The sequence below is a fragment of the Heloderma suspectum genome, chromosome Z (assembly GCF_057233095.1).
Source record: "Heloderma suspectum isolate Gila_16-S chromosome Z, 16-S_ref, whole genome shotgun sequence".
NCBI lineage: Eukaryota > Metazoa > Chordata > Lepidosauria > Squamata > Helodermatidae > Heloderma > Heloderma suspectum.
Genome location: NC_139476.1, coordinates 9,766,995 through 9,782,226, shown reverse-complemented (window position 1 = coordinate 9,782,226; position 15,232 = coordinate 9,766,995). Strand labels below are relative to the sequence as shown.

Sequence of the window (15,232 nt, the reverse complement as noted above, 5' to 3'; positions counted from 1 at the left end):
ATGCTAACAGGGGACACCCCCCATATGACCCCACACTTCCCCATATAATTATACATTCCTTCCCTCCAACAAATGCCCCTGAACCCTTTATTCATGCCTTAACGTCAAACCTCAAAGAATCCTACAGCTGAAAAGGACCTTAGAGGTCATTTAATCCCACCCCCTGGTCAATACAGGAATTTTGCAGCTACCTCATCCCTGACAGATGGACGCCCAGCCTCTGCTTAAATAACTCCAGTGAAGGAGATCCCACATCTCCTGAGGTGGACTGCTCCACTGCTGAACAGGACTTACCAGTGAAGGCTGGTGGCTGCAATGTCAGTGGGGCAGGACATCCGCTCTGGGTCTCAGTCAGAACTGGTCAGAATGCTAAAGGAGCTATCCAGGGCCGCGTGGGATAAGCTATCCAGTGTGTGTCCGTGCGTGGGCATCCCCAAAAATTCTGCACTCGTGTCATGTCAGTATGTAATACTCTGAGTGCAGAATTGAACATCCTGACAATCTCACTCCAAATCAAGCTTCTAGTCCTTATGACTACGATTGAATGCCTGGCGAAATCTCAGATGCTGGCAGGGATGAGCCAGTTTCTGAATTAGATTCCCAGCCATTGGGGAGGTGAGCATTTTTGTCCCATCTAAGTCCACGCGCCTCCCTGTGGCTGCCAGAGGAAGCTGAGCAAATTTTGTAAAGGAAGCAGGTCTCAAAATTCAGGTGTTATTTTTGTGTCTGTGGGGGGGGGAGGCAGAGTTCTGTCTCTCACACACACACACAATCTTGTTTTGAAATGCAAAGGACACACAGCTTTGGTCATGGGATACTTCAACTGGTTGCACACAAACCGATGTATGGGCAATCAATAAGAGAAGGCCCTCACCTGGATTCTCAGAGGCAGTCTGGTTAGCTGCTGCAGAAAGCGGGTGCCAGACACAGCAGGCATTTGGTGTGACTCTTCTTGCACTCTTACGGAGGGTGAGTCCGTCGATAGCTATTAACCAAGTTAGCTAAATAGAGCCTCCCTACCCAGGGGCAATCTATCTCCAGTTACTAAATGCTGCAGATAAGCAAGATGGGAGGAAGGGTGCTGTGTCCCTTCTCTGCTTGCAGGCTTCCCAAAGGTATCTGCCTGACCATTGTGGGGAACAGAATGCTGGACAGGATGAATCATTGACCTGATCCAGCAATGGCTCTTCTTGTGGTCTGCAAACAAGCCCAGGTCCCTAGACAGATGTTCTCTGTCCAATGCATGACCCATTCTTGTCCCTAGAGAGAGAGATACCAAGAGGTCCTTGTCTCAAGAGAGGCAAAAAAATAATTTCTTCAAACAGTTTGGGGCAACAGGGAAAACTCTGTTTTCCCTCCCTTCTCTCCTCTACTTGCCATTGGAACACTGAGATATTTACAGATCCCCAGTTTAGTCAGAGACAAGAAAAATGTCTCTACATCATCTCGGTGAAGGATGTCATCTTCAGAGTTAAATCACTCCACCCTATGTGACACTTTTGCCCATCCTTGATATCACAAAAACATACACACTGGCTCTGGGGTGCTGGAGAAAGATGTCCAGGGGTACAACCAGCATGGCTCAGGGGAACACCCTAGTCCCTTTCTGGGTGGTTTAATTCTCACCTCCACCCTCCCACCCTTGTTGGTTTTACAATCAGTAGTTATGGAGAAGTTACATCGGTCCTGAACACCACCAGCAACTGGTTTTTTGTTTCGAATCCACTAGAAAATCCAGCCAACGTTCCTTTGGAATCATCCATTCCCAGTGCAGAGTAAAGTACGATAATCGAGAAATGGGAGGGCTAATTCCTTGGTTAAAACACTCTAAAAGCTCCCAGAAATTTGTTATCCAGGAGACTCCATAATATCACTTATCTTGATGTGAGATTCAACCCCGCTGTCCAGTTCTTGGGAAATAGTCTATTTTATCTTGATTTTGAATATGGTTGCCACAAAGACCCACCATCCATACTAATTTCCCGTTTGAAATCCATCCCAGTTTGGCCCAGGATGGTATAGGCGAGATGGATGGGATTATTCCTTAAACCTCCGGTTGGCTTGCATCTTCTTATAGAAGTTCTCTGTCTCTTCTGTTTGCCCATCCTTCTCTCCCACGGTAAGGCTGGTTGGCTTTCTCCGTAGCGTCGACTCCCGGCTGGCGACCCCCAACATGTTTTCCGCAGGGCTGGTCTCTACTGAAACTAATGACGGACTTGCCCCCACCCCGGCCGCAATGTTGATGGTGGCCACGCTGCCATAGCGTGGTTCGTCCTGTTCTATGTCACTAACAGAAGAGCCAGGTGACACGCCAGCACTCTTGGCGGGCCGGAAGCCGCGATAATCCTTGCCCATCTCATTGAGCTCATAAGCATCTTGGCCATCGGAGGTTTTCTGGGTGGCCTTCCATTCCCAAGGCCCATTCCCAGAAGACAAATGTATGACAGGATGATGAGGGGCATGGGCATCAATGGTGACAACGCTGGAACTGTCCCTTTCCGATGGAGAGCGGTACTGGGAGGAATCGGAGCTGGTGGACGAGGACGACGTCTCTGAGTGTTTTGGTGTCACCGACACCATCCCTGGTTGTTTAGACATCGCAATGACCTGCATCAGGCGTGGCGGGTTGGCCACCCGTTGGGCTGTCCCTTTCTCTGCCATCATCATCCATTTGGCCCTCACAGCTGAGCTGCTTTTGGGCGAAATGTTAGCGCCAGCATTGGCTTGGCTTTCCTCAGGGATGTGGACTAATTGAGTTGCCCCGGGTCTTGGCTGGATGAGAACTCGAGGTCCCATGGAGGCTCGCTCTGCGGTCCGAGCCTGGACAGTTGGGTACAAGGGGGGCGGGATGTGGTCCTCCTGTTCTCCAGCCAAAGAATCCGACCCTACCCGTCGGGCGACTTCCTCCGCCAAGGTCATCCCTCGGCCTTCCACTGATTTCTGCTTCCATTCGGTGATCAACTGTTTAGATCGGGAGGCGTCCACAGGGACGTGGATGGTCATGTGGCGGCGAGCAGGGTCATCCATGGAGGGAGTGTTGACCCGCGGCAAAGTGTTGCTGAAGGTGACCATGTTTTCCTTGCCCATGGGGCTACGGGGGGCCAAGAGGTCTACGTCAACACTTGCCCGCTTTAAGCTGCCAAGGGAGTTCTTCTCTCGCTGTACCTGCCGGTTCATCCCCTCCAGACGGGTTTGGGGATTAAGCTCATCAGTGCTGACAGATTTGTTCTGGTGATAAACTGAGTCGTGGCCACGCTGGGTCAGGGCTCTCAGCGCATCCTTGGTGGGGGGGTTGGATGGGACCTTCTCAGTTGGCGCTCGGAAGTTGCCCACTGCATGGTACGCCTGTGTGTCACAAGAGGAGGTAACCGTTACAGGCGAACACATCACATTTTTTGCAATCTTTGAATTGGCCTAATAAAGGTATTACACTGTATGAACTTCGGAATTTTTCTTTTGTTTTTTGTGTGACTTGAAAAATACCAAATGTAGCCATTCAACAATGGAACCCTGCATTAGAGGAAGAGGATTTTACACCCCCTGAAGCTGGGACTTTATTCTCTGAGAGTTCATCCCCTCCAACTACTAGGTAAAACTACCCAATTTGGATTCTATTGACTTTTGACTTTTTTTTTTTATACCTAGCACACCATCTAAATTTATCTCCAGTTCTGTAAATATAAAGATTTCCTAGTTTGATCTCTTCTTCTTTTTTCCACCAACCGAGGATCTGGTCTGATTCACCAGGATAGAGACAATTTTAAGTTAACATCTGGATTTTATGTTTTCAAAAATGAAAGATCAACAATTGTCTGCTACTTTCCTCTTCCCAGTGGTCCTAGGGTCATTAAAACCATCACATCACCTGGAAGAGCCCAATTTGAATGTCACCAAACTCTCCTCTTCCGTATCTCCTTATGCATCCTGACTACAACATCCAGTCAGTCTTTCCCCCACTCCTATTCCCCACCACCACCGCTGTTAACCTGCTTGTTGTAACATCTTTCCTGATGAAGAGATCTGTAGATCTCAAAAGCTTGCTCATTTTTCGTGATCCTTGAATTGGCCTAATAAAGGTATTACACAATATGGACTTTGGAAGTCTTCTTACGTCCAAGACAGTGGCCTTTTTTAAAATTATAGGCTAAAGATCTTAAGAACCTGTCAAATGAGGATGGAAATGTACATTCTTGGCATCTCTATTTCAGATAAGTAAAAATGGTGTGGTTCAGCCCCCTGGGACTGTACCACTCCATAAAGCAGGAGTGGCGGGGGAGATTCAATGATCAGATGCTTCCCTGTATTAAAAACTCACAAAATGTGGAAACTTAGTGTGTCAAGGGCAACTTGGATCCTAGCCAGTCTATTCTTTTGACATGCTAAGGTTTCTGTGTGCCTGCCATTTTTGTGAGGCTGGACTGCATTCCAGTCATACCACTTTCCCCACCTGTATTTCAGTGGGGAAAGTGTCTGAAGGGTTCTGCCACACAATACATGTGCTGGTCTTAAAGGACACGCTGTGTCCTTCAGCAGTTCCCTCCCAGTCTCCCTCCCAATGGGATTTTGGAATGACAGGAACTTACCAAGTAGGCTGCGATGCCAGAACCAATCAGGAAACCCACATAAACATCGATGGGGTGACTGCGGTATTGGGTGATTTGTGTCAAGCCGCAGATCCCGGCCGCGATCGCAAACGCGAACACTAAGATCGGCTTGAGGAGTTTGGTACTATCCGAGATTATGGAGTTGAAATACATCTGCAAACAATACGGCATTATTGTAAGGTGTTCTTGCTTCCACTCTCGCTAATGTTCAGCACATCTAGAATCTCACAGTGTGCTGCGCTTGTGGTAGTGAAGGCTTGCCAAAAACAGCCCAACTATCAGAGAGAGGGGGACAGAAGCATCGGTGGTGGTGGTTGTTTGTGGGGCGGGCAGAGGACATGATGACAGGTTTATCAAATTACGCATGATGTGGAGAAAGACTAGAGAGATCCTACCAATAAAGTAGAACCTGGGGCCAACCGGGGAAACTGAATGATGGTAGATTTGGGATGGACAAAAGAAAGTCCTTCTTCACACAACGTGTAATTAGTTGAAGGAATTTGCCGCATCAAATGGGTGAAGGTGGATGGCCACTGGCATAGATGCCCGTAAAGGGAAATTATACAAATTCATAGAGGAGGAGGAGGAGGAGTCTATCAAGGGCTCTTGGCTATGAGAGCTTAGTGGGGCCTCAATATTCATGGCCAGTCTAGTTTTGCCTAGACAGACTGGTGCAAACCACAGTGGAGGGCTCTTTCCTTCATGCCCTGCTTATGGGATTGCCAGAGGCATCTGAGTGACATTGCTAGACAAGATGGATCCCCTCGGTCTGATCCGGAAGGGCTCTTTTTATGTTCTTATTGGGTGGGCAGGAGAAAAGAGACAGGCAAGAAAGTGGTGCATGAGAGAAACAGACCAGACCGGGTTCACTGATTGGCTAGCTAGGTTGCCGGTGGGCAGGAAGAATTGTATGTCTGTTGGAATTTACTGGGGAAAATGTTAGCCTCTGGTATTTTCAGTTCTAAAAGTGCTTCTCAGACCTGTATCCTGCTGATACTTAGACCAACCCCAATAACCAAGCCCTTAGTCTTTCGGTTTTTCCTGAGGGAAAGCAGAGTGAGATGCAAAACTGCCCTGGCCTCTCTCCCGACAGTGCCCCATTTCTTTCCAGTGCTGAGATCCCTTTCTGACCCCCCTTGTTATGAGATGCCCTACGCAGCCAACAAGCCAGCTGTGTGGAGAAACTCACCGACACGTAGACAGCAGCAAAAGCAGACAGTGTGGCATGCTGGGAAGGGAACGTTTTCCTGGAAGGGAGAAAGAAACAGTCATATGGGGGCAGGGGGAATTGCTGCCCTTTTCCATGGTGACAGTGAGACTGGGAAGGACAGCTGGGACTATTAGGGTGTCTCTGCAAGGACAGAACAGAACCCCTTTTGGATAGTGATATGGGTGGGGCTGGTTTGACGCAGGGAGAGAACTCTTTTGTTTGATAGGCAGGAGGGTAGACCAAGAGAAACTTAAGTTCGTTTCTCTGGTCTTGGACTCCATGTCTAGTTCTGCATGTCTGAAACTAAAAACGGTGGTGTGTGGGTGTATTCATCTTTGCATTAGTTAACGTCAAAATCATAAGCTTCTGCTAAATCCATTTTGATATTCTAATCTTGTTCAGCTGGTGAAAGAGATGCACTTTCACAGGCCATCTTGCAAACCCCAAGTCTGAGTTCCAGTTTAGCAAAGCTTCTCTTTATAACAAAAGAACTGAGGTACTGCAAAGAACTCTTGTTCTGACCCAACAGTTCAGGATTAGCAGAGCTTCTGTTATTTAGCTCTTTCTTTCTTTCTTTCTGTCTGTCTGTCTGTCTGTCTGTCTTTCTTTCTTTCTTTCTTTCTTTCTTTCTTTCTTTCCAATCTGGTCCTCCAGGGATTCCCCAAACAGCCATGCTACCTTCCCCTTCTCCCTTGGTCATTGATCGTTTGGTGGTTTTACAGCTGTAGTGCAGTTTTTTCCTCAATTTTGGGGACTTTGGCGCCATCCACCACTGGAATGGAGTCCCTGAGAGTTTCCCTGAAATGGAATTCAGACTTAGAGCTGCCTTAGGTATATCTATACCTGCTTTCATATAATCATCCGTTTTGTTAAACTGACCACTTGTCTATGTTTTCCAATTTCTAATAACCCAGTCACTAACTCAAGGAGCAGGTCCCGATTCCCACCTAGAGCCAATTCCACATTAGTCAGGGTTTGTTACCTTATGCTCAAGAGAAAGCTGCAGCCTGTTTGATAAGCTAAGATGTTTTAGGTGTACACTTAAAAATGGAATGCTTGGTCTTGTACATGGAGGAAAAGAAGGTGATGGAATAGGCTATATTATTTCAGACTGCAAGAGGGAGAATGGCAATCTACCCTGCAAAACAACAACAACCACCCCGCAAGCAGAAAACTAGCATATCAAGGAGAAATGTGTGCTAGCTTTCTCTTTGCAGGGATGTGTTTATCCAGCTGAAGTATGAAGTGGTAATCACCTTGATCATCTTTTTTCTGCTGCGCATTGTATAGACCAGGCCCTGGGAGGCCCTGAGGAACATAGGAACATAGGAAGCTGCCTTATAGTGAGTCAGACCATGGATCCGTCTAGCCCAGTATCGTTGACACTGACTGGCAGCAACGGCTCCCTGGGGTTTTAAGCAGGAGTTTTTCCTGTCCTACCTGAAGATGCTGAGAATCGAACTTGGACTTTCTGCAGGCAAAGCAGGGGCTCTACCACTGAACCACAGCCACAGAAACAGGCTAATTCTATTCTAGCAGCAAACTCTCAAATCCACAGTGGATCCTGCAAAACTCGGTTTGTGCACATTTCTGCAGAGTGGACAGTGTAATAATGTGGCTGAAGAAACCACTGGGAAAGTGATATTGACCAACGCACAGATGAAATTGACTAAAACAACATTAAAACTGGCCAGAACACAGGTGGAGGCAGGAGACCAACTTTCAAAGCAGGGGGACAGCTGTGGAACTGGACTTACCTGGCTGAAAGGATGGCATGCTGATCTTGACCTGAGCAGATATCTTGAGTGATGTAAGGGTTGGAGTCACAGGAGATCCCCAAGAGGGTGTAGTTGGGCTTACAGACGGTCAAGAAGAATGGGGCGTGGTATCCTGTGGCCAACTGGATCACGTCGGTCACAAGGGCTGTGGCACAGAGGCCAAACACATGGACACCTGAATGAGGGGGGGGATCAATTTCAAACAGGGTTTGGGTCCTCACCTTGTTCAGAATGCTAAGTTCAATACTGAAGTGTGTGAAAGGTCGAAGGAGACAGTACCTCTGAGCATATGCAGAATATTTTTAGCCTCCCTAGTGAGTAGCTCCACAGCCTGCCACATCTGGGGTTGAAAGGGAAGACTCCCACCTCCAGGCAGGCTCGAATTCAGCCTCCTTTGTAAGAAACAGAGGCTGGCTCATGAGCAACCATTTGCCAAACTGCATGGAGTGAGGAAGAGGGGTCAACTCCAGGCAACCAGCTTGCTGCAAAAGCTTCCTCTTTCTTAGACCAGGGCTGGGCATAGGTAGATCTCCAGATGTTTGGGACTTCAGCTCCCTGAAGCCCCTGCCAGCATGGCCAAGGGTCAGTAATGCTGGGAATTGAAGTCCAAAACATCTGGAGATCTACTTCCTGCCCTGTTATCTTGGACCAACTTCATAGTATCATAGAATCGTAGGGTTGGAAGGTTGGAAGGTTGGAAGGGGTCTATAAGGCCATTGAGTCCAACCCCCCAGCTACACAAACTTAGGTCTGTGTAGCTGGGGCATGGGGGTGTTATACCCAGTAAACAAAATTGTGGCTCGTTGGGTCAAAGAAGCAATGGAAGGGCAGCTTGCCCCATGCCCCAGAAGTGAGGAGGAGTCAGATAAACTTACCCACAAATCTGACAGTTCTGCGGAGGAAGGAGTTGAAGTTGCAGCCACCAGCATTGATGCTTCCTTCAGAACTGCCATGGCCCTTTGTCTTGGACTGCAAGCAGTACACGATACCTTCACCCACCATGATCTGTGGGGCAAGGGAGAAAGAGCAGAGCAGGAGGTAAAAAGAGGTGGCATCTCAGGGCAAGCCTCATCCTTCTTCATCTGCTTCTTTTGTGCTGCCTCAGTGAGCAGCCCCTCTGAAGAAGATTATGATGTGTGTAGGGATTTGGTGGTGATGGTGAAGGAGCTTCTGGTATGGATTGGCTGAACTGCTCTTATGTCACAGAATGCATACATGTCTGTCTGTCATTGGCTTAACTGCAGAGTTCTGGATGCCACTGCCTGAGAGCTGGTCTGATTTCAGGGAGGGGGCAGGCAGGCTAAAGGGCCTAACAAAGGAGCTTTTTTTAGTTTAGCAAAAAGATGACTAATATGAAAGAGGTTTATAAAATTATGCATGGTGCAGAGAAAATGGAGAGAGAGAAGCTCTCTTCCCACCCCCATCTTTATCCTAGAATTTGTAGGTGGGGGAAAAGATTACCCAGTGAAATAGATTGGCAGGAGATTCAGGACAGAAATAAGAAAGTATTTCTTCACACAATGCAGAATTAGCTTGTGGAATTTGCTGCCACATGATGCAGCAATTGAGGGGAGGGGGGGGAGGTCTATCACTTGTTATTAGATCTGATGGCTATACAGAACTTCCATGTCCAGATGAAGTCTACCTCTGAATTTCAATTTCTGTGGAGAGAAACAACAGGAGATGCCAGTCAGTTTCAGGGCTGCCTGTGGACTTCCCCACAGCATCTGTCTGGCCCCTGTAGGAAACAACTGGACTAGATAAGCTTTCAGACTAATCTAGCAAGGCCATTCTGTTCTTCAGTTTTGCTTTTGTTTTTAAAGTAGAGCCATGCTGGCTGGGAATGATGGGAGCTGCAGTCCAACACATTGGCAGGCACCAGGTTAGGGAAGGGTGGTTTAGGAAATGTAGCAAAAGAAAACCCCCCGATGGGAAGAAAAGGAGAGTTGGAAGTGATCCAGACAGATGAAGGGAAGAAGAGCCCCCAGTCAAACCCCCTTCTTGATGAAGAAAGAAAACTGGGAGAGTGAGAGGGAATGAGCATTGCAGAGGCAAGGAAGGCTAAAATCACACATTGATTTTGAAATAAACCTTTGGGTAGAATCCAACTAAACTCCTACTTAGAGTAGACCCACTGAAATGAATTAGACTTAAGTTAGTCATAACTGAAGTCCCATTCATTTCAATGGGTCTACTCTAAGTAGGACTTTGGTTGGATTCCACTCTTTGTCTCCAAGCTTTCAATAAATAAATGAGCTCCTTGGAGGAATAGTGCAGTATAAAAACAATAAAATGTTTAAGAGATGGAGAGAGGCTAGCAGGCCCACCAAACTACTCACAGAGGCTGCGGGAGCTGCAAATGCCAAGCTCAACAGCATCAGCAATGGAATCATCTCCTCATTTGTCTCCACGTAGGGCATGGAGAGCGTTCGGTCATAACACTGGAAGCCCACCTTGGCCGGCTTGAAGAGGTCGGTCAGCTCCAGGAAATAGAGCGTCACGATGGAGGAAGCCACAATGGGCAACTGGAGGCCAAAAAAAGTGGTCAAAGTGAGAATCAAAGGCTGGTGGGATTTGAACCAGGATCCTCATGGCCTCGGAGCAAGGCCTACCCACATGAACTACCAGGGATGGTGTCTGCTCAAGTGCAGAAGGAAAATAGGGCTGTCCAGAATCACCTTCTGAAGCATTTTGTTTATTATTATTTCGTTTAGTTTCTATACTGCCCCATAGCTGAAGTTCTCTGGGCAGTCCACAGAAATTGAAACCACAAAGTGCAGCATAAAACAATATAAAATATGGAAGCTTAAAACTACAATATCACAGTGCAGCCAGAATAAAAACCCAGCAGCAATGCAGAGATTTAAAATACAGATTTAAAACACCAGAGCTATAAGACCAGGAAGCTAAAAGGCTGGGAGAATAAAGAGGTCTTCAACTGGCACCGGAAGGAGCACAACGTAGGTGCCAAACATCCTAGTCTGTGAGGCCCACCTGAAGTCTTTTAGCTGCTGTCCTCTCCATATGTTCCTCCACCTTCCTCTAGTTGATGGTGGTGGTGGTGGGGAGCCTGTGAAAATCTTCCGCTTACCTCAACAAAGTAGAAGCAGGGTAGGAGCGTCATGCTGTCTTTGGGAGCCTTGGGCGTGTCCTTTGCAGAGATCATGGTGTTAGCAGTGGGATGCAGAGGAATGGTGGTGGGGAGGAGGGTCTTGGCTCAGGTTCTGTTGAGGGACAAAGTTAAAAAAAAAAAAAGGAAAGAAGGACAGACAGAAGTTACTGTAGTGGGAAGTTACAGAACCAAAGTATGGAAACATGCAGTGCACCTTGGATAGTTCCTTTAGAGTTCTGAATGGTTCTGGCCGGAACCCAGAGCGGATTCACCGCCTTGCTGACATCGGAGCTACCAGCCTCCACAGCATGCATGCAATGCCTGCTCCTACAGACCCCTCCCCCTATGCATCCCAATTTATGTATTTTTAAAAAATCAGTGGCAATTTTCTTTGTCTTCTTCAAAAATCAATATTCTCTCAAGTCAAGTCTATCACAGCAGCAACAGCACGAGCTAAGAAAAAGGCGTATGCGCCTGTTGCAGGTCTGTGAGGAAGAAGGAACAATGCTTTTGTGGATCCCTGGGAAGGGGTTTCCAGAAATAAGCTTTTCAAGCACTGAACATGCCGATTCCAGCTCATGGCACCTGCAAACCATGTAAAGGTTGCACCAGTTCCATGAGCTGTTCGCTGTTGGTCCAAATTCCCTAGTCAAACTACGGAATTCACTACCTCAAGGCGTAGTGATGGCCACCAATGTGGATGGTGTTAAAAGTGGGTTAGACAAATTCTAGGAGGAGAAGGCTATTTATTTTATTATTTACTACATTTATATCCTGCCCTTTTTCCTCTTTCAAGGAACCCAAGGCAGCTTACATTATCCTCCTCCTCTCCATTTTATCCTCACAACAACAACCCTGTGAGGTAGGTTGGGTTGAGAGTCTGCGACTGGCCCAAAGTCACCCGGTGAGCTTCCATGGCCAAGTGGGGACTAGATCCTGGATCTCCCAGCTCCCAGTCCAACACTCTCGCCACTACACCACACTGGCTACTAGTCCTGATGGCTATGCATTGCCTCCAATATCAGAGGCAATATGCCTATTTGCACCAGTTGCTGGGGAACATGGGCAGGAGGATTCTGTTGTGCTTGTGGGTTTCCCGTGGGCAGCTGATTGGCCGCTGTGTGAACAAAATGCTGGACTGGATGGACCCTGGGTCTGATCCAGCAGGGCTCTTCTGAGGTTCTTATGAACTATAAGAACTATATCCTGCCCACTCTTGGATGTGGTATATATGCAAGAGAGGGGGTGGTGGTGGAGAGAGCAAGAGACCGTGCTCCAGCACAGCGATGCAACATTTCCATCTGTCTGAAGAAGTGTGCTTTCCCATATGTTCCTGCCTGATTAAGATCACCTTTGGAGGCTCTTCTCTGGGTCTGCTGCCCACAGTGGTGCACCCGGTGGCTACCAAGGAAAGAGCTTTCTCTGTGGTGGCCCCCATCTGTGGAATGTCCTTCCCAAGGAGAGCTGCCTGGCACCTTCACTGTATACACTTAGATTACCTTCCTCTTCCAGCAGGCATTTCATCTTTAATCTGTTGCTCTGATTATTCCTTCTGCTGCTGCCTCCTTAATGTTTTAGATGTTTTTAAAATGTTTTTAATGTTTAACATTGTATTATTTTGATACGTTCATGGTTGGTTTTTTGTTGTTCTTTTGTTGTTCTTTTTGTTGTTTGGGCATTTTCCAGTTGGGCAGCATATGAATCTAATAAATGAATGCATAAATATCCCACACATCCAGTTATCTTCAGGGGAATCCCAGGAGGCAGAAAATCCAAATAAACTGCCGCCTTGTACTAATTCTAACTATTGGTCCATCTAGCCTCGTTTTGCCTACTCCAACTAGCAATGGCTATCTCCAGTCTCAGGCAAAGAGAGACGCCTTTCTCAACTGAGAACCCCACCTGCAATCTCGCCCTACAACCATTTTAAAGATCATTTTTAAACATTCAAAATGGCCTTCGTTTTTGCTTGCCTTTGCTACAAATCTGTGAGGAATATCCACTATTCTCCCATTTTTCAGAGCAGGACAACTGAGGCAGAGTGATGGCCATTTTACAGCTGAGCTGGGCAGCTCTGGAGTAATAATAAAGAAGACAGTCCCTCAGAGCATGTGTAGAGTGCCTTCTCTTCCCCAGTTGAGTATCTGGAAACACATTCACCTGAATGGGATAGAGACTAGTTTTCAAAGCGGGCGATACAGCTCTCAGGAATATCTCAGCATGTGTGGTATCTATGTACTTAAAGGAAGATTCCCCAACCTAGCATACTCCAGATGTGCAGGACTGCAACTCCCATTGTCCCCAGACAGCATGTTGGCTGTGGATTATGGGAGTTGTAGTCCCACACATGTGGAGTGCGCTAGGATGGGGAAGGCTGCTTTAAAGAAATGTCACTGTCAAGTGGGGATTTGAACCCAAGACTCAAAGGCTAAATTCAGCATTCATTTCAGTGGATGACACCGGTTGACAGGAATTCAAATAAAGGTGAATCCATAAAAGGACCACAGTTTGTGGAAGAGCACAGCCTAGAAGCAGAGAATGAAGGCAAAAAACCTTGCTTTGTTGTTAGTCCCAGCAGCTGTTACTCAAAGGTACACTTCCTCTATACGTGGAGGTTCCATTTATCCATCATAACTAATAACCTATGATAGACCTCTCTGCATTGAATTTGTCCAGTCCATTTTAAAGGGGCGAGGGGAAAACGTCAGCAAAGCTAGCATCTCTCCCTACATCTTGTGGCAATTTTTTCAAAAAGAATCTTACATTCTATGCTACTGATTTATGTATTTTTTTAATTTTGCATTGCAGCTAATGAGTTCTTTCGAAAGTTACACGTGGGTGGATGTAGGTGCACTGGACACATCATTTTACATTTCTTTCCCTCTTTTTTCTTTTCCTTGTATGCACTCAGACCATATCCCTTTAGAGACTAAAGCAGTAACTGTTGTCAGAAGAATTATACATGGTTGATAGCCTTAAAATCCCATTGCACTGAAGGAAGATTACGGGTGTCAAGATAACACCCTCCCCGCAAAACCCTAATGCTATGTGTGACTAAAGATAATGGCATTAATAATGGACCGCTCTGTGTTTCTGTTGTCCATTCTCGGTATCTCCAGGGAGGCTCTGAGCATCCAACGAAATAGCTGTCGCTATTGTTCCAAGGTGTGCGTGTCCCTGTCCCGAAGCAGGGGCAATTTTTTGTGGGGTGGCTGATGCACCCCCCGGTCCCTTCTGGGATGCCCCTTGCAGTCAATGGCATAACTGAATCCAGCCCTTTGTCTAGAAGTGAGGTGCAAAATGCAAGTGCATTCGGTGGTGGGTTATGATGGTAGAAAGATAACAGCTGAATAAAGACAGGGTGAAAATAGATTTAATTTTTTTAAAAAAACACATACCTGCCCAACATCTGCGATGCACCGATGGTGACTAAACCGGGGGGGGGGGTGTCAAGCCTTCTTTGGAGGTGAAGCGAGGCGCGTGGGCATCCTCTGGACCCCTCCCTCAATCTTCTCGCCCCTGTCGCTGCTGCTGGGGGCAAAGTGGCATCTTTTCCGCGCCCTTCCGTGCTGGAATTATGGAGGAGGGGGCATTCATGAAAAGGCACAACGGGGGGGGGCGTTCCTCCCCCTGTCTTCGCGGTAATTTCGCCCACACTGGCCCCTTGGGAGAACAGCAAATCTCCCTCTGGCAGAGGCGGTTTCTAGCGGGGATCCAGCAGGAGGGGGAGATGGACACCGCCGGGGAGGGGGCTGGCTTCTTCCACGCCGGCTTTCGCCCCAGCCTCAGCGAAAAGGCGAGTCCAAGTCGCTCCCCGCCTCCCGTCAAAATGGCTTGGCTGTGGGTCTCCCCCGCTGCTGCAGGCTTGGAGCACAAAAGGGGGGAAAGGGGAGGGTGGATCGGTTTGATTTGTGGGGGGAGGGACGGGGAGGAGGTGGAGAGCGCTGTGAGTGCCTGTGTCTTTCTTTGCGTGCTCTGGTTTCCATAGAGAGGGATCTCAGAGCAGGATGGCAGTTAGGGAGAGATCATACAGATGCGGAATTGGGGGGCGGGGGGCGTGGGAGGAAGAAGCGGGGGAGGGACCCCAGAAACAAAATGCGGCCAGAGAACCCGTCTTCTTCTGGCAAGAATCACTTACCCTGTGCGTGGGGAGGATGCGTGTGAGGGGATCTCTGAGCATATGCAGAGTGCCCCCCCCCCCCCCCGAAGCTGTTTTCTTTGTGCTACACACCTGCGCCTACGTCCGGTCGTGGGGGAATTGCACGGCGAGACCGGGGCTTAGTTGACGCCCCAGAACTTGTTTACAACGGAAAGGGCTCAGAATCATCTTCCCCAGAGCCTGTGCAGAGTGCCTTTCCCGTCTAAGCCCTGCTCCCTCCATGCGCAATAGATGGATGAGGAGGAAAGCCAAGCGCCCCGGCGAGACTGAGCCTTTGCGCCTATTGGGAGGGACGGGGTCGGCTCAGGTTGAAATACCCCTCGCTGTCCTTCCCCAGCCTCCTGTTCTCCAGATGTGGCCTCCTGGTAC

At 48.0% G+C, this 15,232-nt stretch overlaps 1 protein-coding gene across 1 annotated transcript; it reads right to left on the bottom strand.

The window, feature by feature from the left end:
- Positions 1-2,037: 2,037 nt before the first annotated feature.
- PLPPR3 (phospholipid phosphatase related 3) lies at positions 2,038-10,758 on the bottom strand. Its single transcript, XM_084826303.1, has 7 exons — positions 10,684-10,758; positions 9,932-10,117; positions 8,468-8,597; positions 7,572-7,767; positions 5,794-5,851; positions 4,584-4,757; positions 2,038-3,345 (listed from the first exon to the last, which is right to left on the bottom strand). The coding sequence occupies exons 1-7, from the start codon at positions 10,756-10,758 to the stop codon at positions 2,038-2,040; spliced, it is 2,127 nt and encodes a 708-aa protein (XP_084682429.1).
- Between the last annotated feature and the right edge of the window lie 4,474 nt (positions 10,759-15,232).

Bases quoted from the DNA above. Each gene is read 5' to 3' on its own strand.
- PLPPR3 (XM_084826303.1), bottom strand. From the start codon at position 10,758: ATGATCTCTGCAAAGGACACGCCCAAGGCTCCCAAAGACAGCATGACG. The intron at 8,598-9,931 runs GTGAGTAGTTTG...CTTGCCCCACAG, and splicing joins TTGCAGCTCCCGCAGCCTCT to ATCATGGTGGGTGAAGGTAT. The intron at 4,758-5,793 runs GTGAGTTTCTCC...TATTGTTTGCAG, and splicing joins TTGCTGCTGTCTACGTGTCG to ATGTATTTCAACTCCATAAT.